The sequence below is a fragment of the Coffea eugenioides genome, chromosome 11, assembly GCF_003713205.1.
Source record: "Coffea eugenioides isolate CCC68of chromosome 11, Ceug_1.0, whole genome shotgun sequence".
NCBI classification, from domain to species: domain Eukaryota; kingdom Viridiplantae; phylum Streptophyta; class Magnoliopsida; order Gentianales; family Rubiaceae; genus Coffea; species Coffea eugenioides.
Window position 1 is genome coordinate 36,002,006 of NC_040045.1, and position 23,023 is coordinate 36,025,028.

The window sequence follows — 23,023 nt, forward strand, 5'->3', positions numbered from 1 at the left end:
TTTTAACTTGGCCAAGAATTCGTTACAGAGCATTATCCTTTCATTTATTGTATCGTTAGGCTATCTCCTATGTTGAAGCAGTTTGTTAAATGGACTTCACTTTCTTCATCCCCTTGCTTCTTACCTCATTTTTCTAGTGATTGGAAGTCAACCTTCAACAAAACTTTGAACATATCTTCCTTCATTAAGGGATCAAAATTAGATAAGAGGTGGAATTTGGATTCAAAATGTAGTGCAAGAAGGAGAGTTGTATATGAAGATGAAGAAGAGGATGAAGAATATGGTTATAATGCAGAGATAGCGATGCTGGAGACATATACTCAATCTGCAAGAAATGAAGCTCTTCTTGTGAAAGCAATGGTTGATGAAGAGGAGGTTGAAGTCCTTATCTTCAAGGTAAAAAATTTATTCAAAAGTTTTGGTAAGAGGAGGTTATTGTTCTTTGCAAAAGTTACATTGTAATGAAGTCTTTATCATTCTTAGTGTGATATCTGATTTTCCATAATTGATAGGGATTCTCATCATGTTTGAGCTATGGGACTTCACCAGATCCTTCAAGAAGTGTTCTTCCTGCAAGAGCACAGATTAAGTTCATAGATAGAGTTAGAGGGCCTTTTGAACCCTCCAATATAGAGTACATTGAGAAAGGTTTGACATGGGAATTCTTCAAGAGCCGCCTCCAATCAAATTAATTATAATGCAAGGAAGCATATTTCAACTTGTTAATTTATTTCAACTTCAATATTTTTTTCTTCCATTCACTGTGTGTGTGTGTGTGTTTTTTTTTTTTGGGTTCTTCTCCAAGAAAAATGTGCAATAGTGTTGAGTCTAGACAGTGAATATGCTTAAAAAAATTCAAGCAAGGGTTCAAACCTTATCTCTTATCAATTTGCTATAATTAAATGTGGCCTTGCTTAAAAAATTCAAGCTAAGTGTATAGTACACTCGTCTAATTCGATGATGGTTCAGTCCCCTTCGAGTTACCCCAAAACCTCTTCAACCCCTCCCCCTCCCTATAATGTAGAAAGCTATCGTATAGAAAAAAAAACAGTGGATATGGTTTATTTATTTGAAGCCAAGGATCAGACTTGTGCATAAGATGCAGAGTGCTGTTTGGTTGAATTACAACTTGCTCTATCCACGTCCATTGCTTTAGAACTGTATGATAAAATGTGAGGGAAAAAGAAGAATAAAGGGAAAACATTAAGGAAGTACGGACACAATTTATAATTAACCAAAAAAATTTTGCAAGGTCCAACTCAGCAATTAGAGACTTAAGTCACGTGTGTTAGGTCTGTGATTTGACTCTCAAATCCTCATCTTTCCCCCTCCCTCTCAAGTTTGGAGTGCAAAATGTGCAAATCATGGTACATTTTACGAGCCACCTACAACTTATTATCTAAAAGAAGATTTCTACTTTTCGATACACCTATGTAATTTTATGTAATTTTTAGTGACACCTGATGAGAAAAGCTTACAAACCTTAAAAATTGCTAATATTTTGGATTGTAAGTTTTCATAGAAAAAATTTTAGAATATTTCCCGACACATTTCTTAATCATCTATTTATCTCGCACATGTCACGTCATTACAGTATATTTTATTATAAAAACTCCAAAAAAATTCCAATCCAATTGGGAGCTTACAAGAGAAAAATGGTAACATAAAGGCAAATTACCTATATCCCAATTAACAAATAAATCTATACTATATAGGGCAAAAAATCCCAGCGGCCATTAAACTATTGGTCGGATTATGTTTTGACCATCGAACTATTTTTCGTTAATAATTGATCACTAAACAACTTAATCAGTAAACTCGCAACCATTTCGTCGGTAATTGCTTTTAATTTCTGAAATTAGCATTACATGTGGCAAAGCGCAGGGTCAATTTTGTCCAACAATTTACCGACCGTTTACTTACATAAATCCATCAACTGATAAGAAAAAAAAAGTGCAAGCCAATTAAACTAACTTCCATTCTCAAAATTCTCAGCCACTGCTATCAAATGATCGTTGTCAAGATCAAGAGGCAACCTCAATCAAGTTTTTGCACGCCACCCCTGCTATGACTAATGAATTGAAGCAAGCCCTCTTTACTACCGCCATCGTAGACCAGCAAAGAACTTAAAGAAACAGAGCCCCCTGCTAATTTTAATAAAACCCCATCCGCTAGAGTCCTAGAAGTCCTCAATTCCACTTCTTTGAGAGTCTCTAATCCCTTGATAAATGCTGAAAAAGACACGTTATCTCCCACGCACTCATAGCTTTTCAGCTTCAATTTCTCCGATTTCTTGCAATTCCTCCATAGAAAATTGAGGCCATAATCAACCCCTCGACTTCCACACAGGGAAAGAGACTAAATTGAGTTTAGCATCAAGAACTGAAGCGAAGCTATTGTAGCTGAACAATTCGGTTTCACTTCCAGTTATAAAGACCGAGAGGTCTTTAAGAGCGCGGAGAGGTGCGATCCACTGGAAACAGAGAGGTCTGGAGAGAGTGATGGTGAGCGAAGAGAGGTGAGGGCAAGAATTGGAAAGGGAAAGCAGAGAGAACCCAGAAACGGGCTCAGCCAAGAAGCGGAGGTGACGGAGGTTGGGGCAAGAAGAGGCGAGGGACTGAAGGAGGTGATGGGAGAAAGAGGAGGAGTCGGTGAGCGATAGAGAAGAGAGATAGAGATGGTGGGAGAGGAAAGAGGAGAGAGAAGGAATGGCATGGGGAGTACCGATGAAGGTGAGAGCGAGAGTGACGGTGGAGAGGAGCAGAGTAGACAGAGCCACCGCTTCGAGACTAAAGAGACAGACACACTGCAAAAGATTTTCCCTTTCCTTCTCTTTGATGGTTTAATGAAAACTGAGTTATAGGGTCAGTAAATTGTTGAACAAAATTGCCCGTACGCTTTGCCACGTGTAATACTAATTTCAGAAATTAAGAGCAATTACCGACGAAATGGTCACAAGTTTACTGATTAAGTTGTTTAGTGGTCAATTATTGACGAAAAATAGTTTGATGGCCAAAACATGATCCGGCCAATAGTTTAATGGCCGCTGGGATTTTTTGCCCTACTATATATAAAGCCTGATCAAGGGGTTTGAAGTTAACATTTATCTTTATGATAGTTGATTAGGGTTTCTATAACTTTGCTTATGAAATAACTAAAAACTTTGCTTTCTCCTTTTATTATGCTTATGATTTTCAATTTCATTTTTAGATTATTAAATTATCTTATATTGCATAAATACACCCTGTGCATTCCATATCAAGGCAAAGATTGGAATGATGCACCAAATATAAAATTACATCAATTATTTCTAATTTAGTTTCAAAGTTTTAGCAGAGTTCAAAGTTTCTTTTAAAAAATAATAATAAAACAAGTTTCGGCTTCTCTGGAGAGCTCATTTTTTGAAAATTTTTTTATTACATCATAAATACATTTTTGAATCACCATTTTAGTGTTCTATATATCTTTTTATCTCACATATATCACATTAAAAAAATATTCCCGCATCGCGTTTACAATGTTTTTCCAAATATTTTTCAATTCGAAATAAGGCTACAAATAAGTCGAGCAGAATCGAGTTGGGTGTTGTGCTAAACTAACCAAACTTGACTCAATTTTCACTAGTCTCGAATTCAAGTTCAAATATAAGTTGAGCTCAAGTTTGAGCCAAATCAAACTCAAATAAGAATAAAAATATTTCTAAATATTTTTTAAAATAAATAAATCAGAAATTTTACTCTTTATATATTAACGAAATGAGGGATGTACATATAATTTCAATACTAATAAAAAATTATAAAAATGTAAGAATAAGTAAGCTTGACGAACCAAAAGTAACTCACTAAATCAACTCAAAGCCTACTCAAAACTCAATAGTGATCAAGCGCGAATCGTGCAACGACCATGTCAATTCATGAGCCATCTCAAATCATGTAAAGTCTTGATCCAAACATAAAAATATCCTACAATTTTGCTTTCTTGGAAAAAAAATAAAAAATCTTTTATGAGTAGTTAAAAGTGACGGACCAATTTTGGCATATTCAAAGTGCGCCAAGGCAAATCCAAAGCCAATTCAATCCTCTCTAGTGTCCGCAGAAACAGATAGCGCGGTGCTGGGGGATTCTCGCTCCATTCTGGCGCCAAAATATCTAACTAAACCAATTGATGACGTGGAAGACATCTGCCGGCAGATTAGGTCCAGATATTTTTTCCTAGAAAATATCCTGTAAACGCGTGTTGCCCACTCCACCTATGTGGACATATTCCATTCTTCTTTGCCCCTAAAGTTCTCCGTAACCATGACAGTGCCACTGGCTTTGTTTGGGGTCATTATCATAAATCACAAGAAGGTAATTAAGGAAATCTCGTGATGAAAGTTTGTGAAATGATTAACTAATCTTAGGGGAAAAAATTATCAAAGTACTAATCCAAGAGATTGTGAAGTATTTCTTTGCCCCTAAAGTTTGTCTTTGTAAATTCAATTTATTTTGAGATTGTGAAGTTTTTCTAATTAGCCACGGGATCCATTTTACTAATCCAAGAATGAAAGTCTGATATATTAGTATCTCAAATAAATAATCAGCTTAACCGCCTCTACTGTAGACCATAAGAAAATTTCTTATCCAAGTCATTTTCATATTGTCAAATGCACAAACCCCACAAATCACTTCCAAGGTTTATAGTACGGTTGACAAACCCCGCATGACAAGCAGAGCAATCGCTATTATACCATTACTTCAATGCTTTGTCTAAACATACTTTTATCCTTGGGCGGCGAATGATCATTATGCTTCTAAATAAATACTACTACTGTACTTCTGACCTTTGAAGATGACGCACTCTAATCCCCCCACCAAACCATAGTAAGTACCCTACTTAATAAATTTATAAAATGATGGGACAAATAAATAAAATTCGAGCCTACCGGCCACAACTTTTATACTAATAGCTTTTGGAGTTCATATGCTACACTTTTATCTGTTTTATAACCAATCAAATTTATTGCAAATGTATTTGCAATAAATTTTTTTTCTGTCAATCATCAACTCTTACACTACTCCTACTTCTACTTTTGCTCCTACTCCTGCTCTAACCTATTTAAGAGAGGGTTCAACCAGACTAAGGAGAGTTAGAGAGAGTAGTTCTCACCTCTAAATTAAAAGGGTGTACTACTGTACACTCTTTAAATTATAGTGCAAGTGCAGAGGTTGAATTCTTGACATACAGTCAGATTTGCAACTTATATTTCATCTGATGGTCAACTTAGCTACAACGAGTTGGTTGCCTATTTGCAATAATTTGCTTGAGCTCTTTTTAGCTCTATTTAATCCACTAGCTTTACATGGCATCTCTCCAAAAAAGAAAAAGGTGTGTGCTAAACTAAATTGTTGGATCTTTTGTTACTAATTCATTAAGGGATACCTTTGTCATGACCTATAGCCCAATGTGTCATATTTTTTTAAAGTTTTTTTTAGTATAAGTGGAAGGATATGAATTCGGGACCTTGCAATTACATTTCTTTCCCCTGAACCACTCAACCCACCTCTCTCTCGACTCAATGTGTCACTTGCTTAACTTTTCTTGAACAATTTTGATAGAATTGGTTTTCAATAAGAAAAGAAACAAAGGATTTGGCTACAATTGAGACACATTTTGCAGCTTGACGTATAAATTTATTCGAGATAATTAAATCACTTTTCAACTGTGAGAGGAGGCCATTCAAAACTCATTGGTATAGATGATCGCAGAAACTCTATTGTGTGAATACGAAATAACTATAGGTGAATTGAGCTTATTGTATTTGTCATAGATGATCGTAAATTATATTATCTGAATATTAAGCAGCCATAGGTTAGTTGAACTTACCGTGCCATATGGTGTCAAGCTACTAACCTCAAAATTAATAAATAGAAATCAAAATTTGCAATACGAATGCGTAGACCATCATTGAGAATAGAGGTGGTGTGAATTGTGAAATGAAAGCAGGCGAACAGAAGAAAATCTATTTATAATGCGAAGCAAAATAGATTTATCTTGGAAGAAGGTGATTTTATAATGGGAAATAAAATAGGGTTATCCTAATCAACTTGATAAGAATTAGTTTGAGTTTGATTTACCAATTAATGAATTCAAACAAAATAAAATTTAAAATTCATTAACTTTTTAGCCTCAGATTAAACTCAGCTCCATATGTATAATTTTTGAAATTTACTCGAACTTGATTGAATTTTACCCGATAACTTGACTTTGTAGGTATAAATTTGAAATTTACTCGAGCTCAATTAAATTTTACTCACTAAAAAATTTAAGAAATAAATCAAATTTGAGTGAAATTATTATTTTTTTGTCAAAAGAGTGCAATTATTTCCATCAAGTGAATTTTGAAGAATCTCAATTTGATAAATACTATGCCCAAGTGGCACAGGTTTTATTGTAATTCGTTGCTCTAATTTGTCCATTCTCATTCCCTACTCTCCAACATATCAAGTTCCACACCGGACATGCAGTACAGGGTACCATATACAAAATCTCCACTCAGAAAAAAAAAAAAATCACACACACACACACAGAGTACATAGTACCATATACAAAATCTTCAGTCAGGGAAAAAAAAAAAGAGAGAGAAATTCATCGAATCAGAGAGATGGGAATGGAGAAAGGTGAAGAAGAGGAAGAGGAGTTCAGGAGAAGGGGAGGTGCGAAAAGGCTGAAATGCACTGCGGGTGACCCAAAGAAAAGAGGATATCAACGAGAAGAATTCCAAGATGAAGAGGAAGAGGAAGAAGAGGAAAGTGGTAGTGAAGATGGTGAGATTTATGTCCCTGCAGGTGAAAAGTTCTTCTATCCCATTACGACGCCGTCTGCGATCGTTGTTTCTGATGCGTTGGAACCCGACTTCCCCATCATTTATGTGAATACAGTCTTTGAACTCTCCACTGGGTTTCGTGCTGATGAAGTCCTCGGTCGCAATTGGTAAGGACTGATAAAAAGATTTGATTTTTTTTCCTTTCTGTTTTCTTTTGCATGCTTTTATGTGTGAATATGTTTTTCCTTTTTTGGGAAAGTTTAGTTGAGATTATGGTGTTTCTTATTGAAGGAAATGGGTTGTGCATGTGTAAAATGGGATTTTTTTTTTTTTGAAAATTTAGTTGGGGATTTGGTGTTTTTGGTGGAAGGGAAAATGTATGAGAAAAAGTAGAATTTGGGGTGTTGGAAGAAGGACTTGTTGTAAATTTGATTGATTTTTAGGACTTATATTTTCCTTTTCTTTTTGGGATTTTATCGAAATGTTTGGTAACATAATGAAAAATTGGAGGGATGTTGTACTTATTATATTTTCTAATACGTGAGTATGAAAAATTGGAAATTGTTCAGTTGAGAAATTCTTGGGAGAGAAATTTGCTTCTGCCAAACGTGACAAAATGAAAGAGATTGCATTTACAAGTGCAAAATTAGATTTTTTTTTTTGGGAAGGAGGAGGGGGGGGGGGGGGGGGCTTGAAAGTAAAGTAGTTTTATGCTAGCAGAGTTGCAATCATTGCATATCGTGTTTTAAGTTTGAACTGAAATAGGAAAGCATCATGAGCTAAGCCGACTTCACGGAGGAACTGATTGCTTGCTGTCATCTCATAATCCAGGTGGCTATGCACTGAATTGTATTGTTGAATCTGTTAAGAACTTTAGAATACTAGGAAAGAAATGTGTTAGTGTGTCACAGAAATCAGGAATGGAGCAGAGTAGGTATTGCCTTGCACATTCAATGTGATTAGTGATTGAATGGCTCTTAAAGTCTTAGTTGATGAAGATGTATTAACTTGAAGTTTTGTTGTTTGGATTAGTTGTTTAAGTTTGCAAAAGATCATTGAGATAATGCTCATTCTGATCTTACGTTCGGTCTGAGCTAGTAGTTTGGGAAATATGAAATTTGACTTGTTTATAAGACTTTATACTTGAATTTGACTTGTTTATAAGACTTTGTACTTGAATCGGGCTAATATTTGCTTGATTGATTATTTAAAAATCAAAATTTACTTCATCATTATTTGAAAATGAGGAATTAAAAGGTGGCTGAGGTGAAGAATTTCATCTTCTTCCTTTGTTTTACACAGTGTGCTGTTGCAGTGAGAATTGTACTGGAAAACGTCTTGGAATATCCCAAAAATGAGATTTTTGTTACTTTTTATCCCTCTTCTGCACTCACCTTTGTGAAAAAGGTGTAGGAGCTTCTGGTAAAAAGGTCTTCCTCTATTTTTCCATTTCACTTGTGCTGAAAAAATCAAAAGATCGACTTTTGTCCCTTTTCCCTTAACAAATTCAGATGTCCTTTTTTCCCCTTTTTTTTTCATGTTTTGACATTTTCCATGTACAATGTGGAGCAGTAAATGCAATGAATTCATATAGATGAATCTTCAAGTTATCACGTTGTTAACAGATGCAGTGATGGCATTTTTGTCTCACTCTTACACAAAATTTTCTGTTCAGGCATTCTTATTTGGCTGCTTTTTAGGACTATATATTATAACTCGTAAATTCAATAAATAGTGGCTTGTGGTTTGTTACGAACTTCAACTTTAGTCCTGAAAACTTCAACTGCTGTAAAAGGTAATATATAAATTAATCAGCAAGCTTAATGCTGTAATGGTGGATTCTTGTGCCAGATGATAAAATATTCTTCGTATACCACCCAAACCATATGCTATTCAATTGTCTTGTCATTTTTGACGTCTAATGGAATTTGTTGGATGGCTAGAGGAGGATGGAGATGCAACTTGAAATAAACAAGTTTCAAAGATTTTGTGATATTTTTGTCCAAAGCAAATACTGTTCACTAATAGTGAATCTTCTATTTGTACATGTAACTCCACTTGTGTATGCAAAGTGCTGTGATGGAAATTCGTGGCTTATCTGAATAGTGCTGTTTCCTTCCATACTATTTTGTAGATACCATAGGTTAACTTGAGTGCATTATTGCAACTAAGCAATAAGTTATAGACAATAACTAAACTCTGACTTACCAGTGCTTCTCTGCAGCTGATTCTGGTTATTGACTTTTGAAGTCATCAATTTTGTCCCTCTATTTCATCAATTACCTTAGAATATCTAAGACTATGATGTAGCTCATTTGACACATACCTCTTTATCCTTTGCTTTAGTCGGTTCTTGCAATTCAGAGACCCTCGTGCTCAAAGAAGGCATCCTTCTGTTGATCCTGTTGTAGTTTCTGAGATCAGAAGATGTCTCCAGGAAGGCATTGAGTTCCAAGGTGAGCTTCTCAACTTCAGGAAGGATGGAACTCCTCTGGTGAATATGTTAAGACTCGCACCAATACACAGCGATGATGGCATAGTTACGCATGTAATTGGGATTCAAATGTTTTCTGAAGCAAAAATAGATCTAAATACTGTATCATATCCTGTTTTCAAGAAAACTTGCCAGCATGAATTTGATGAGTCAGCAGACACTGCTCCAATGAGTGAGCAGTTTCAGTACACTCAGCATCTGGAAATATGTAGGATTCTTCAGCTCACTGATGAAGTACTGGCTCAGAACATATTATCACGGTTGACACCAAGGGATGTAGCATCTATTGGCTCTGTTTGTAGAAGGATTCGCCTATTAACAAAAAATGAGCATGTAAGAAAAATGGTTTGTCAAAATGCTTGGGGAAGGGATGTCACTGGTGCATTGGAACTGATGACAAAAAAATTAGGTTGGGGGCGTCTTGCTAGGGAATTGACAACTCTTGAAGCCGTTTGCTGGAGAAAGGTGACAGTTGGAGGTGCAGTTGAGCCTTCACGTTGCAATTTCAGTGCTTGTGCTGCTGGCAATCGTCTAGTCCTGTTTGGTGGAGAAGGAGTCAACATGCAGCCAATGGATGACACCTTTGTCCTAAATCTTGATGCTGCAAATCCAGAATGGCGTCGAGTGAGTGTAAAATCTTCCCCACCAGGACGTTGGGGCCATACACTTTCATGCCTGAACGGTTCCTGGTTGGTGGTATTTGGAGGCTGTGGGAGGCAAGGGTTGCTGAATGATGTGTTTGTTCTCGACTTGGATGCCAAACACCCCACGTGGAAAGAAGTCTTTGGTGGAACTCCTCCACTTCCTAGATCTTGGCATAGCTCTTGCACGTTAGAAGGGTCAAAGTTAGTCGTCTCAGGTGGATGCACTGATGCAGGGGTACTGCTCAGTGACACATATTTGTTGGATCTTACTACAGAAAACCCCAAGTGGAGAGAGATCCCAACTTCATGGGCACCTCCATCCAGACTGGGGCACTCACTCTCAGTATATGGAAAGACGAAAATTCTTATGTTTGGGGGGCTTGCCAAGAGTGGGCACTTGCGCTTAAGGTCAGGTGAGGCATATACTATTGACTTGGATGATGAGAAGCCACAGTGGAGGCAACTTGAATGCGGTGCATTCACTGGCCTAGGAAGCCAGAATGCTGTAATTCCTCCTCCTAGACTTGATCATATGGCAGTAAGCATGCCTTGTGGTAGGATTATCATCTTTGGTGGTTCAATTGCTGGGTTGCATTCTCCTTCACAGCTGTTCTTGTTAGATCCTGCAGAAGAAAAGCCATCCTGGAGAATTCTCAATGTTCCTGGAGAGCCACCAAAATTTGCTTGGGGCCATAGTACATGTGTGGTTGGTGGAACCAGAGTCTTGGTCCTTGGCGGGCACACTGGTGAAGAATGGATTCTTAATGAATTACACGAGCTATGCTTAGCCAGCAGACAGGACTCTGATCATTAACTCAGGAACAAAGCATGCTATTTAACTTCAAGAAGATGTTTTCTTCTGGTTTTCTGCTAGGCTGCTAGCGTCGTGATACTCTCTCTCTCTGGATAGATGAGGGAGTTGATTGTATGCAAGGGTGATTCTTGGTATTGCGTATTTGTTTTGATGCCAACTGATATTGTAGATATGCTCTTTATGATCTACTACTTGTAGTCACCAGTTTGTCTTTGAAATAAATGTGTTTGTTTAGTACCATATCTCGAAAATATTGTGCCTGTGTCTGTTGTTAAGAGTTTTTTATATGTTGGCCGCGGAACAACTTCATTATTTTGTAGGCTCATACTACTGCTTTCAAAGTCTTCTTCTGAGCTTGCTTCAGTTTCATATGTTAACGAGGGAACTTTAGGTGATTGTGTTGTTTAGTGTAAAGGGTTCCCTTCTAGTTGCCGGTGAGCATTTTTTGAGATTCAGATTGACCTCTAATTACTCTTAATTGTTTGGAATAATGGTTAGCTGGTCATCTATCAATAACTACTTTCGACATTCATCTCCTGACAATTTAGACCTTCTAGCGTGGCATGTAATTTAGGAAGTTGCAATATGCGAGTCTGAAGTACTATATAGTAGTATCATTATAGGCTACACGTAATTTAGGTTCGATTGAAGTTGCAATATACGAGTCTGAATCTTGTCTTGTAAATGTTAGTTTTACAAGTTGAAAACATAGAGATTGTATGAAAGGGAAATCTAAAAAGTGTCATCTAACCATGAAGAATTGTCAGAGAAAATGTCGTTTCGCGTTGAACTTTTATCAACAAATGATGTTTCAGCATAAGCAAAAGGCCGAGTGATATGTTTTTATTTTTCTGAAAGATTTCAATGTAATCTAGGTACTTCTTGACTCATTCAGTGGTAGATAATTTTTTCAATAATGTTATCAAGCAGCCTGGCTGATGAAACGTACCAGTTTTACTGTTTGAGTTGATGAACATTCATACAAATTGCTCCCTGATCAGTTTGATTAAGTTTAATCAAGTGAATACTGGTCAGTATAATGAGTGAGTGAAGAAGAAAATAAACCACAAAGGAAAGAAGCAAAACTATAGAATGAGAGCTTATATGGAAACAGGTTGCTGGGTTGACAGGAAAAGAAGATAGAATTCACAACACAAGCAATATGAAACATACACAAGTACTTAAATCATTTAAGGGTGATAACAAACTGCTCATTTCCCATTTCCTCTTGTTTTTCCTTAATTGTCCTGGCGGATATCTCAACAGAGCGTCTGCAATGTTGCAACTCAATCTTCTCTAGCGTTAGCACATCACCTAAACAAGAAGGGATCTCCTCAAGTTGATTGCAATTAGCCAATACTAGTGTTTCAAGGCAAGGAAGGTGATCCCCTTCTGAGGCATTCCATTGAGCAATGTTCAAATTCTGCAACATCAAGAACTTGAGTTCAAGAAACTCACCTTCTGTCATGTCCCATAATTTCCCTTCAAATGCACCGCATAGTAATTTGAGAACCTCAAGATTAGGTAGCCTTCCAATGGTCGAAATTTCACTCCACGGTAAGAAGAACCTTGAGAGAGTCAACTTTTTGAGATTCGAGGGGAAGTTGAACTCACAACGTTGTTGCACCTCACCACTGTATTCCACCTTGAGTGATTCAAGTCGCGTGAGGAAGTCCAAATTTGGAAAGCGGTTGCATTTCAAAGAATTATCCCATGAATCCAGAAGTATGCAACTTAACTTTCGAAGACTAGGTAAGCCTCTCAAGATCTTCTCAGTATCTTCTCCACAACAAAAGGCTGGAGTCGCAAGTGTTTGCAAATTATCAAACTTGAAGAATTTCTCCAGATTGTATTTTGGCAAAGTGGATGACCCCCATATCTTGAAATGTCTCAGTTTCACCAAGTCCCAAATAGTCTCTGGTAATTCAATTTCTCCGTATCTTTTCAGCCTCAAAAGAAAAGTTTCCAGGCTCTGGAGATTGCTTATTTCTGGTGGGATCATATATGAGTAAGTTTCGAGTGATAAGAACCTCAGATGAAACAGGCAGAATACGCTAGTCCAGCAGTCAGTTTTGATGTCTGAAAGTTGTAACACCCTCAGAAGTTTGAAATTTTGCAAAGCAAATGAATTGGATTTTAGACATGAAGCTGCAAATCGAGAGACTACCAGAGAGCGGACGCGAACAGCAGAAGGCTTTGTTATTGCAGCACCATCCATCCACCTGGAATGGACAAACAAACGGTATGGCTTGGACATTGTGTGGACACAAGAAGGTGAAATCAAATGCTCATAACCATTTATTTCCTTCATGAAGCACTCTTCTTTAGCTTTTGCCAAGACAAAATCATGCAGTAGATCATGAATGCGGCTTGCTTTGACTCCACCAAGAGATCCTCTTTTGGTTTTCATTACGAGGCTTCTAGCAATTAGATCGCTCAAGTACTTCTTAGCTACATCCTCTAAGCTTCCTTTCTCGTCTTTTTGTGGTTGAACAAATCCTTCTGCAATCCATAACCACATCAACTCAGATACCGGAACTTCTTCATCCTCAGAAAATGCTCTGAAATAGAGAAAGCATGGCTTCAAATGATTTGGCAAATGGTTGTAACTGAGTTCTAGTATACCCCAGCATCGACCCTGTTGATCTGCAAGAAGGTGTGTATTTAAACTATTTGCAATTTGTTCCCAACAATCTTGTCTTCTCTCCTTGTTTCTGAGCAGACCAACTACCAAATCCACAGCAAGTGGTAGGCCTTTGCAATTGATAGCCATTTGCATTCCAACTCCCAAAAGTTCTTGAGGGCAGCATTCTTTTTGAAAAAGCTTCACTTCCAGCAATTTCCAACAAGTAACCTCTGATAAGGGATTGAGAGGATAAGTAATACTCTTACGTTCAATTTGTGACACAATGTTATGAAATCGGCTTGTGAACATAATTCTGCTTCCCATATTATCATCTGGGAAAGAGGTACTCATATCATTCCACAGCCTGGTATCCCACAAATCATCAAAGAAGATGACATACTTTTTCCCCTTCAGACTTCTATACAACTCTTCTGCTAATTCATCATCAGTCAATCCATGTCTTGGCTCGGTTCTTGCATTAACTTGTTGCAGAATTTCCAGCAACAATCTTCTTTTTTGATACAACTGAGTGACACAACACCTTGCATGAACATGGAAGTGCAGAGGAACTAAAGGACTCTGGTATATGGAATTGGCTAATGTTGTCTTACCAATTCCTGGCATTCCAACAATAGAGAGCATTCTCAACTGTGTCAAACCATTTGTTAGTTCCTCTGTTATCTGTTTAGCTTCATCCTCAAACAGCTCCACATAGTCAATGGGGTTCATAACTTCACCTGCAGCCTCATAGTTGCGAGCTGTCAGTGCCTCAAAATTTTCAGAATTAGCTTCTGAAGATGATGCACCGCCTACATTCAGGGAAAACTTGGGGGCTGCCAGGTTAGCCATAGTATTTTCTTTGATCCAATTGACCTCTACTTTGATAATGCTAATCTCTTCAATGATATCGAATAACCCCAACTTGTGATACCATAGAGGCTCATCTCTGAGGATGAATGAGTCGATGACATAATCAGTGTGGTACACTATCTTTGAAGCGTTTCCAAGGATCTTCCAATCCTTGTTCTATAAACTGCTCTCTAGCTTCAGTGATGTCTCCTCTAAAGGACAAAATGTTTTGGTAAACTGTCTCTATATGATGCCGTAATTGATCAATTGAATCATCCTTAGAACTTAGAAGCTCCTTCAGTTTCTGGCTGACAAAATCAATGAAGCCCAGCTCATTAGTTTTGGGGAAGTTGGATCTCAAGGATTTTGGAATTAATTCATCATAGGTATCTCTGGCCTCTAGCTTGATTAACTTGAACTGTTGAAGCAAATCAGTAATTGCAAGATTCTGTTTCCTGGTAATGTCTTCAGTAATATTATGATCATAAGAGGAGTAGATAACACATGCTGCCTCACACACAACACGTTTCATTTGCAAAAATATGCTACTCACTTTCGGATGATTCTCAATGTACTTCTCAGCTGATGGATCCATGAGAAAATATCTCAGGATTTTCAGCTCCTCGTGCAGATATTCTAATTGATCAATTGCAAGTAGGGAACTTGCCTTAAAGTCTGATAGCTCCACCGTGTTGGCAAGGAGAGAGTCAAGAAATCCAAGAACATGCTCATCCACCAAGAAAACACTTTGTCCTGCTGATTTCAAAGCTTTTAGGGCTTTGATATGTTTCTCTCTAACATCAAGATGAAAAGGATTTAGCTTCTGTAGTTGATAAGAAAGTTCAATATTCATCTCATTCACAATATTTTCTTCCATCTTGCAATCTTCGGAACACAAGTACAAGAGACACGCCATGTTGTCAGCCACAGCTTCAGTCTGAGTCAAGAAATCCTTCAATTCCTCATGGTCATCGCACCACCTCTTCGTAATCCCAAGGAAATTTCTCCGATGCCTTAGCTTATCTTCAAGGGCTTCAATTTCCTTCTTCACTGGAACAACAGAATGAGACTTGCATCTCATTAGATCCTTCAGATACTCTAGAAGAACATCAAAAGATTCTATTACAGCATCCATTGTTGAACAAGTCAATCTTGTCGAGTTGGAAAGTGCACCATAGACATCTTGTATGTCCGGATTAATCATCTCAAGTTTTAGTAGTGAGCTTGAGACCAAAACATACAAATCAGCTGGAATTCTCTGACATTCTTTTGATGGTATCTGATTCAATTCTGACCAAAGAACCTGAAGATCTTTATCTACCTTCAGGATCACAGTCTGTATATGCGCAAGGAGGACTTTCAAATTAATATCATCAATCTGCCATTTTCCAGTGCAGCTGAAAAGGGCTTTGAGAAAACCTGCTTTCAGTCTGAGAGTTTGGATTTGAGCCTTCTGTCTAACTTCCAAATCCCAATCTGTTTCAAGCTGCTTCAGAAAGCTCAAGGTAATGGCAAAGCAACTGGTAGTCATAGACATCTATGCCACTCTAATTAGTTGTAATAATTTCTGTGCAAAAGTTCAGCTAATACAGCAAGCTCAAGGTAATGGCAAAGCAATGGTGAAGTTCAGCTATTCAGGTTTGTTAATTTGGGAGACCCAATAATTGAAGTTTTCTTGTGATAACAACACGGCACAACCCTACTGCATCAAGTAGTTGAACAAATAAAAAATTGATTATAAAAGTTTAAGTAATCAGAGATGTGGTCTTCTCCTGACTTTGCACTAATTAAATGTGTTAAGGAGTCAATGACTGGTTAACTGTCCCTAAAATAACAGTCAGTCTGCTTTTGATTCTCATAATGTGTTCTATATAAAATGACTCTGTGAGTCCTCCTTAAAACATTTTGAGCACTTAAGCTTTGTTATATGGATTTATTTGGTCGCTTGAGTACAATTTCAATGTTGACATTTACTTTATTTTTTTTTAATCTTAAATGATTGTTTTTTTTTTTTTATTTGCATGATAAGCTTGAAAACTTCCTAATGAGCTTGTAAATTTGAGATATCACTTAATATGGAAGTTCCAAGTTCCAAGTTCCAACCATCCATTCTTCTTTTATAAAATGATATAGATTCAGACTTGGTAGACAGCATTTCCGTGATTGAAGGAACCAGATTATTAATCCATGGTTTGGCACTGTTTCCAACTTTGAAGTACCTATAGAATTGTATCAAACAATTCCTGTGGAAGATTAATTGTGTCTATACCACAAAATTAAGGAATGAATATTTTACAGAACTAATTTAAAAAGGAAATCATTTGAAATTGCAAACTACTTCAAGCAGTTGGAACATAGAAAAATACATCATCAATTAGGGCTGCCTATGACAACAAACAGCTCGTTTACCATTTCTCCTTGTTTTTGCCTAATAATCCTAGCAAGATAGCTAGCACAGTACCAGCAACCTAGCTATTCAAGATAGCTATTCAAACACAACAGATATTTTTTACACTTTTGGTGGGAATAGAATAAAAGTACAAAAGTTTATTCACCACAAAAGATAGCAGAAGAAGAAAGATGCAAGTAAAACTTGATCCATACTAGTACAAATTCAGAGGAAGACTAATAAAGCCTAACCTCCCATTACAAGGAAATCACAAACCAAAGTTAAAAATCTCAAGCTGCAGCTGGAAGTTATCAAAGCAGAAAAACGTTGAGAAAAGACCTCTTCTTCTTGCTCCTCAGTTTTCCTCCTTCAGCCAAAAAGTGAATTGTCTTATCTCTTCACGATAAACTTCCTGAAAGATAAGAAAACGTAGTAACACTTAAAGATGATCAAGCAAACAAGAAAGGTGATGAAAAGGAATGGAAAGAACTTTACTAACCAGTCAAAGAAGCAAGGGCAAATTTGGTTTATGTGGTAATCATCAACTAAACTGGGGGATATACAAAGAGCTTAAACCTGTTGCTCTTAGTGGCTTTTTGTTGTGCTTGCTCCAGTTTCAACACATAGATCTTCATGGCTGAGGAGGCCACCGAATGATTGGTGCAATGAAGGTCAATTATCTGGAGGGTGGAAATATCTGCAAAGCTATGTGGAACTCCTTGAAGCGCAGTGCAGTGCTTAAGGACAAGACACTTAAGTTTGGGCAAGTGATTTGCTGCAGCATCCCAGATCACCAAATCTGTGCTTCCAATGTGCAGAAATTGGAGACTTTGAAATCCCCCGCTTTCTGTCCTCCACCTGTTTCCCTTGAATGCATTGTCTTTTAACTTCAGAACCTCAAGATTCTCAAGCTTTCCTAGTACAGACATCTGATTCCAAGGCAAGAAAGTCTTTGACAAAGTCAACTTTGTCAACTTCCTGGGAAAATTGTTTTCTTGAGGAAGTCTATTCAATGGGGAGGATACATCTTCATTCAACAACTTCAAGTTTTCAAGGAACTGCAATGTGCAGAGACTTTCAAATAATCTGGATTGACCATTGGCCTCAATAAGTATGGCCAATCTCCCACAAATAGCCAATTTCTTGAGTTTGGGAGCCCTTTCAAACAATTCCTTTGTACAACTTTTTGGTGAGATGGAAGACAAGGTTTGTAAATTTGCATTTACCGAGGCTTCTTCCTTACCTTTAGTTGTTGTGGGACATGGCAAAGAAGTGGATGCATTAGTATGCAAATGCCTCAATTGTGGCATCTTCCATATGTCTGATTTGACTTGAAGGGTACGAGCAGTTGTGTCTACTATAAGAGTTTGCAAGCTCCACAGTGTAGACATTGCAGGAGGAAGGATGTCAAGTTTGCAAGATATGGAAATGTACTTCAAGAGAACTAGTTGGCACAGATCAGGGGGAAACAGAGTAAATCTTAGTGATTTTGCGTCCAACACTCTAAGCAATTTGAATGCTCTTGGGATAAGGGGGACATGTTTAGCATCCAAGGTAGTTTCTTCCTTGGCAGAAGTCAAGAAAGAGCGAACACGAGCACCAGAAGGTTTTTTAGAAATATAAGCCATGACATTAGCATTAATGCACAAACGACGATAATCATCCAAGGTTGGGTTCTTGGAAAAAAAGATTTCCAGGTTATCCTGCTTAATTTCTTGGAAAATGTTTTCCTCCTTACCTTCCTCCTTGCAAAAGTCACGCAAAGTGTCGTGGACATGACAAGTTTTGATTTGGCCATTTGACCTCCTCTGTCCCACCATAACTAGATTCCTGTCAACAAGTTCCTCCAAATATTCCTCTGCAATATCCTCCAAGTTTAAATCTCTTTGCTGAGGCACAAACCCTTCAGCGATCCACAATCGCAACAACTTCCACACAGGGATCTCAAAATCCTCCCTGAAGACACCAAGATAGAGAAAACAAGGTTTCAAATGGTAAGGCAAATGGTTGTAGCTCAGTATTATAACATCCTTAATATGCTTTTCATCCCTGGAAATGTAGTCATTGACACTGTCAGCAACTCGACTCCACCAACGAACAATCTGCCGGTGTTTAATGAGAATACCTGCAATCACCACTATTGACAGGGGCAGTCCATCACATTTCTTTACTATATGCAGTTCATATTGTTCCACTTCTTCGGGGCACTTGTTCTCACCAAAAACCTTCCTCCGTAGCAACTCTCGACTGGCATCAAAAGTTAGAAAGTCCAAATGATATGGCTCAACTGCTGGATTTGCATAAATAGCCACGGAGGTGTTTCTAGTAGTAATCAAGACTCTGCTGCGCTTCTTATTGTTCGGAAAAGCTACTTTGAGTTTATCCCAGTCCTCTATCTTCCACACATCATCCATAACTATCAAGTACATTCTGGTCTTCAATTGTTCGCGAACGTGTTCTGCTAATTTTTCTTCTGGCATATTTTTCGCTTCCTCAGTGAGCTGCCCAATAGACCCCAGAATATTGAGGAACACCTCAGTTCTCTCAAATTGCTGAGAAACGTAGATAAATGCCCGAGCGAAGAAATCATACTCAATTTTTGGGTCGTGTAAGACCTTTTTGGCTAGTGTCGTCTTCCCCAGCCCATGCATACCCACTATTGATATAACCTCGAGGTCCTCTGATCCTGCTTTGAGAAGTTCCATCACTGCTTTTGTTGCATCATCAAATCCAATCACATTGTCTTCCTCAACTATTGGGGCCTATTAGATGTTAAGCATGTCAAAACTACATAGCACGATGAGGAATGATCAAGCCAATTGGCAGAACAATGACGGGAAAGATATCACAGTTTCATTTTTTTTTCCTGCCAAGATGCTGTAACAGACTTCAAATTATGTGAAAGTTCTCCCATTCGAATAGCTTTTATTCATTTGCTGTCAATAGTTCGATCCATCCAGAAAATATTTTATTTTTTGAGTACTTTTAAAAGAAATTTTATTATATCTATTTATTGGAAAGAGTGTATAAGATAAAAAGATGATTGGGGAGCATGTTCAAAGTTTTTTAAAAACAAAATTATGCTTCTATGATGGGGAAGTATGTAAACTTCTTGTTATTTCATAACTTTGAACATGTTTCTTATTATTTTATAACTTCTTGATTGTGGCCAATCATGATTATCCAAATGAAATCACTTATTTTAGGTCAATTGTTACTAAAGCAAAACTGTTATTTTTATCATTTTAACTTCAGATTTTAGCAGAATGAGTGGCCTCCCCTATGTCAAGTGGAAGCATGTTGCCCTAAGTGTCTTTACAGTCTGTAATGTTTGGGAATATATTTAGAAAAAGTGGTCGCTAAGTAAATACGGATTAACAAAAAAGACGAAAAAAAAGTAGATTGACAAGTTGTTTGCTGGAGAAGTATCAAAATTAAATAGATAAATCTAGGTTTATATAGGATTTAAAAGAAAAACACAAAGACAACATAGTAAATTTGACATTCATGTATTTTAAAAAAAAAAAATTTTCAACTTATGAAGTCCTGGGGATATTAATGTATGATTTTTCTATACGGCTTAAAATTTATAGAGTAACAAAACTTTACTAGAGTACTTCATTGTTTTTGTAAAAAATCAGTATATTCAACAAATTATAAAGTGGTCGATCCTAGTGATGATTCTATCAATTATTTTCAACTAATTAGACATGATCACATCCTTAGATCTCACATTTTAAGGGCAGTTAACAAATTAAAATTGGCTGTGACATGTCAAAATTCCATATAGATAAAGAATCAATAACCTGGTTATACAAGTATCTTTTTTAAAAAATATATATATAACTTTTTATTAACTAAGAAAATATCTAAAAATGCAGTAAATAGCAATAAATAACTGAGAAAATCAAAAGGCCATAGTTTTTTTTTTCTTTTTACCTGCTTTTTCTTTGCACGTTCATTGGCTATGTCCTGGATTTGTGCAGCCTCCAAACGAGGCACTATCTGGCTCTCAAGAATAACCTTCACTCTTCCACTGACTTGCTCTATTTCCTTCCCCAGGTCTCGAAGCTTGCTCCCATAATCAACAATCTTGAGCACCTTTTCAACTTTTCCTCTGGCCTTCTGCATCGAGGCATGAACGATGTACTTGTCGACGACATCCTCGGCTTCGCTGACCACGCTTTTGAGCTCCCTCCTCAGCGCCTTCAGGGCCTCGGTGTTGCTGTTCATTTCTGTGTAGTCTTTGACAAAGCCATTCAGAATCTTGAGCTGATCGCACAATTTCTCAACATTCTCCCTCACATCAGCTATTAAATGGGAGTTATAAACTAGTATTTGCTTCAGGTTTTCTAGGACAAAACTCACAGCTGCTTCTGACATGGTCTTTCTCCCTGGCCGGCCCTCTAGATCCTCTCTTTTTGCCTTCTTTTTTTTTTCTCTTTGATCTACCAAGAATTGATGAAATTACAAGTTGTTCTGGACGTTAAGCAGGAGCCCAGTCGGGCTTAAATCCTTGGAGGCAATGGATGGATGCTAAGTCCACCAGGAGTTGACTCAGAGTTCCTGGCCAAAGTCGTTATTAGGAACCAAATGTGTAGTTTCCTTGCATTAACATTTCGAGACTCGTTTTCGCGTGTATTGCGCGTGAAATAATACTACTTAAAAGAAAAAAAAAATGAACAATTAATTAAAGGTTAGTCTTTGCTTACATCAGGCGTTAATTAAAGGTTAGTTTTTTTCCGATAATTAACAAAAGAAGAATAGTAGTAGCACCATAGGAAAAATTTTATTTTAAAGTTACAAATTTAATTGTAACACTCATTTTAGGACTAATTTCACTTTTCATCCCTTCACTTATACCCGATTCTTACTTTATACCCTAAATTTTTTTTGAACATGTTGTTTCCTAAATTCTCCAATCAATCCCATTCAAAGTCTAATATTAACACCGTAAACAAAACTAATAGAAGTAATTAGCACGCATGTATCTAGCAATTGCACATTTGTAAAAATGACTTATTACACTTTGGACCCCTAACTTATATATGATTCATCCTTTGCTTTGTGAACTTCAATTTAGGACATATTGTAAGCTAAACTCTCGAATCATTCTCACTAGAGTCCAATTACTAACATCCTTTGCAAAACTAGCAAAAGCAAAGACATCTCTATAAGCTATTCTTAGAGATCTATGTATTGCCGTTCCTTGTCTTTGTCAAACAAAATGGAATAAAAAACAAAGACATAGTGGATTATAAATAACAACAGCATATTGTAATTCTTTAACTGAAGGTTCTTGTTCTTTAACAGTCTTTTAGCTATTTAATCATCCTTCTTACCCATAAATTTGTGCACAAATTCCATATATTGAGGGCATGGCTCGGGGTGAATCCACTAGCAAAGAGGCATTAGTGGCATTTATCTTCCAAATACAAATGACTAATACACCTCACTAACCTAGTGTTTGGCATATCTCAAGAATTTTCTTCTAAGGTTAAGTTTGGATATGTTCATGCTCAAAAGATTTCGATTGAAACCATAGCTTTTCCTTTTTTTTGGTCGGCTCTCTTTTTCTTTATCGGGTAACTAGAGTTTTTTTTTTCTAATAATGCTAAAACACATGACATAAGACCAAATTGTTGCTACACTTGCACATAGTCAGTAGGCTCCATACTTCTGTTGATTTTGCTCATGGCATTTACTACTATTGGACTCAAATAGGACCAATTTGAGAATTAGAGTATAATATATCCAAAAATGAGAAGGTTAGGGTACAAACTGAAAGTTGGATATGAGTTAGGGATGCAAAATGAGTAATTTCTGGTACGAATATGAAATTGCTACACCCGCACGCGTTATGTGCATGTTCCTTTTTTGTTAGTTTTTCTTGTGGTACTAAAAGTTGGACTTAACTAAAATGGATTTCAAAGTTTAGGTTACAAAATATTCAAAATTGAAATTTAGGTTATAGAAAGAAAATCAAATACGAATTAGGGGTTGCAAAGTAAAATTGCTCCCTCAATTTCCTGTTAGCATATTAAGTGTCGTAAATACGGATGGCTATGCTTAAGATTTAGAGGAGTAAAGTATAACAATGGCTGATTTGGGAGGACATGAGAGAGAGAGAGAGAGAGAGAGCTAGACAATACGCCAAAAAAGGTGTGTAACTTGCATGAAGTTACATAAATATCCTCCCAACAAAACCGTGTGGTTTGGAATTTGGAGAATTCCAAGAAAGCTAACATAACTTTCATTAGTGTTTGGATTTCATTAGTGTTTGGATAGGGTATTATTTGAAATATTATTTAGAATAATTACTGTAGTACTTTTTGTGATGCGATGTGCGTGAATTAAAAAAGTAATTAAAATTATAAAAAAATGAATTAGAAAATATATTTA

At 36.9% G+C, this 23,023-nt stretch overlaps 4 protein-coding genes across 4 annotated transcripts; 2 read left to right on the plus strand and 2 right to left on the minus strand.

Annotated features, from left to right (window-relative positions):
• Positions 1-63: 63 nt before the first annotated feature.
• LOC113754421 lies at positions 64-751 on the plus strand. Its single transcript, XM_027298830.1, has 2 exons — positions 64-396; positions 513-751. Exons 1-2 carry the CDS (start codon positions 70-72, stop codon positions 690-692), a joined length of 507 nt encoding a protein of 168 aa, XP_027154631.1. The 5' UTR covers positions 64-69; the 3' UTR covers positions 693-751.
• A 5,792-nt stretch (positions 752-6,543) lies between these two features.
• LOC113754339 (adagio protein 3) lies at positions 6,544-11,004 on the plus strand. Its single transcript, XM_027298728.1, has 2 exons — positions 6,544-6,972; positions 9,152-11,004. The coding sequence occupies exons 1-2, from the start codon at positions 6,644-6,646 to the stop codon at positions 10,755-10,757; spliced, it is 1,935 nt and encodes a 644-aa protein (XP_027154529.1). The 5' UTR covers positions 6,544-6,643; the 3' UTR covers positions 10,758-11,004.
• A 939-nt stretch (positions 11,005-11,943) lies between these two features.
• LOC113752430 (putative late blight resistance protein homolog R1B-16) lies at positions 11,944-14,232 on the minus strand. The gene has a single exon (XM_027296542.1). It carries the CDS (start codon positions 14,230-14,232, stop codon positions 11,944-11,946), a length of 2,289 nt encoding a protein of 762 aa, XP_027152343.1.
• A 2,374-nt stretch (positions 14,233-16,606) lies between these two features.
• Positions 16,607-21,145, minus strand: LOC113753934 (putative late blight resistance protein homolog R1A-10). The gene is made up of 3 exons (XM_027298210.1): positions 20,561-21,145; positions 17,121-19,383; positions 16,607-17,033 (listed from the first exon to the last, which is right to left on the minus strand). Exons 1-2 carry the CDS (start codon positions 21,002-21,004, stop codon positions 17,167-17,169), a joined length of 2,661 nt encoding a protein of 886 aa, XP_027154011.1. The 5' UTR covers positions 21,005-21,145; the 3' UTR covers positions 16,607-17,033; positions 17,121-17,166.
• Between the last annotated feature and the right edge of the window lie 1,878 nt (positions 21,146-23,023).

What these genes read in the sequence shown, in the direction of transcription:
- LOC113754421 (XM_027298830.1), top strand. Translation starts at nt 70, where the DNA reads ATGTTGAAGCAGTTTGTTAAATGGACTTCACTTTCTTCATCCCCTTGC. An exon ending in TTGAAGTCCTTATCTTCAAG is followed by an intron (nt 397 to 512) that starts GTAAAAAATTTA and finishes CATAATTGATAG; the next exon opens with GGATTCTCATCATGTTTGAG.
- LOC113754339 (XM_027298728.1), top strand. Translation starts at nt 6,644, where the DNA reads ATGGGAATGGAGAAAGGTGAAGAAGAGGAAGAGGAGTTCAGGAGAAGG. An exon ending in GAAGTCCTCGGTCGCAATTG is followed by an intron (nt 6,973 to 9,151) that starts GTAAGGACTGAT and finishes CCTTTGCTTTAG; the next exon opens with TCGGTTCTTGCAATTCAGAG.
- LOC113752430 (XM_027296542.1), bottom strand. Translation starts at nt 14,232, where the DNA reads ATGGCTAACCTGGCAGCCCCCAAGTTTTCCCTGAATGTAGGCGGTGCA.
- LOC113753934 (XM_027298210.1), bottom strand. Translation starts at nt 21,004, where the DNA reads ATGTCAGAAGCAGCTGTGAGTTTTGTCCTAGAAAACCTGAAGCAAATA. An exon ending in AACGTGCAAAGAAAAAGCAG is followed by an intron (nt 19,384 to 20,560) that starts GTAAAAAGAAAA and finishes AACATCTAATAG; the next exon opens with GCCCCAATAGTTGAGGAAGA.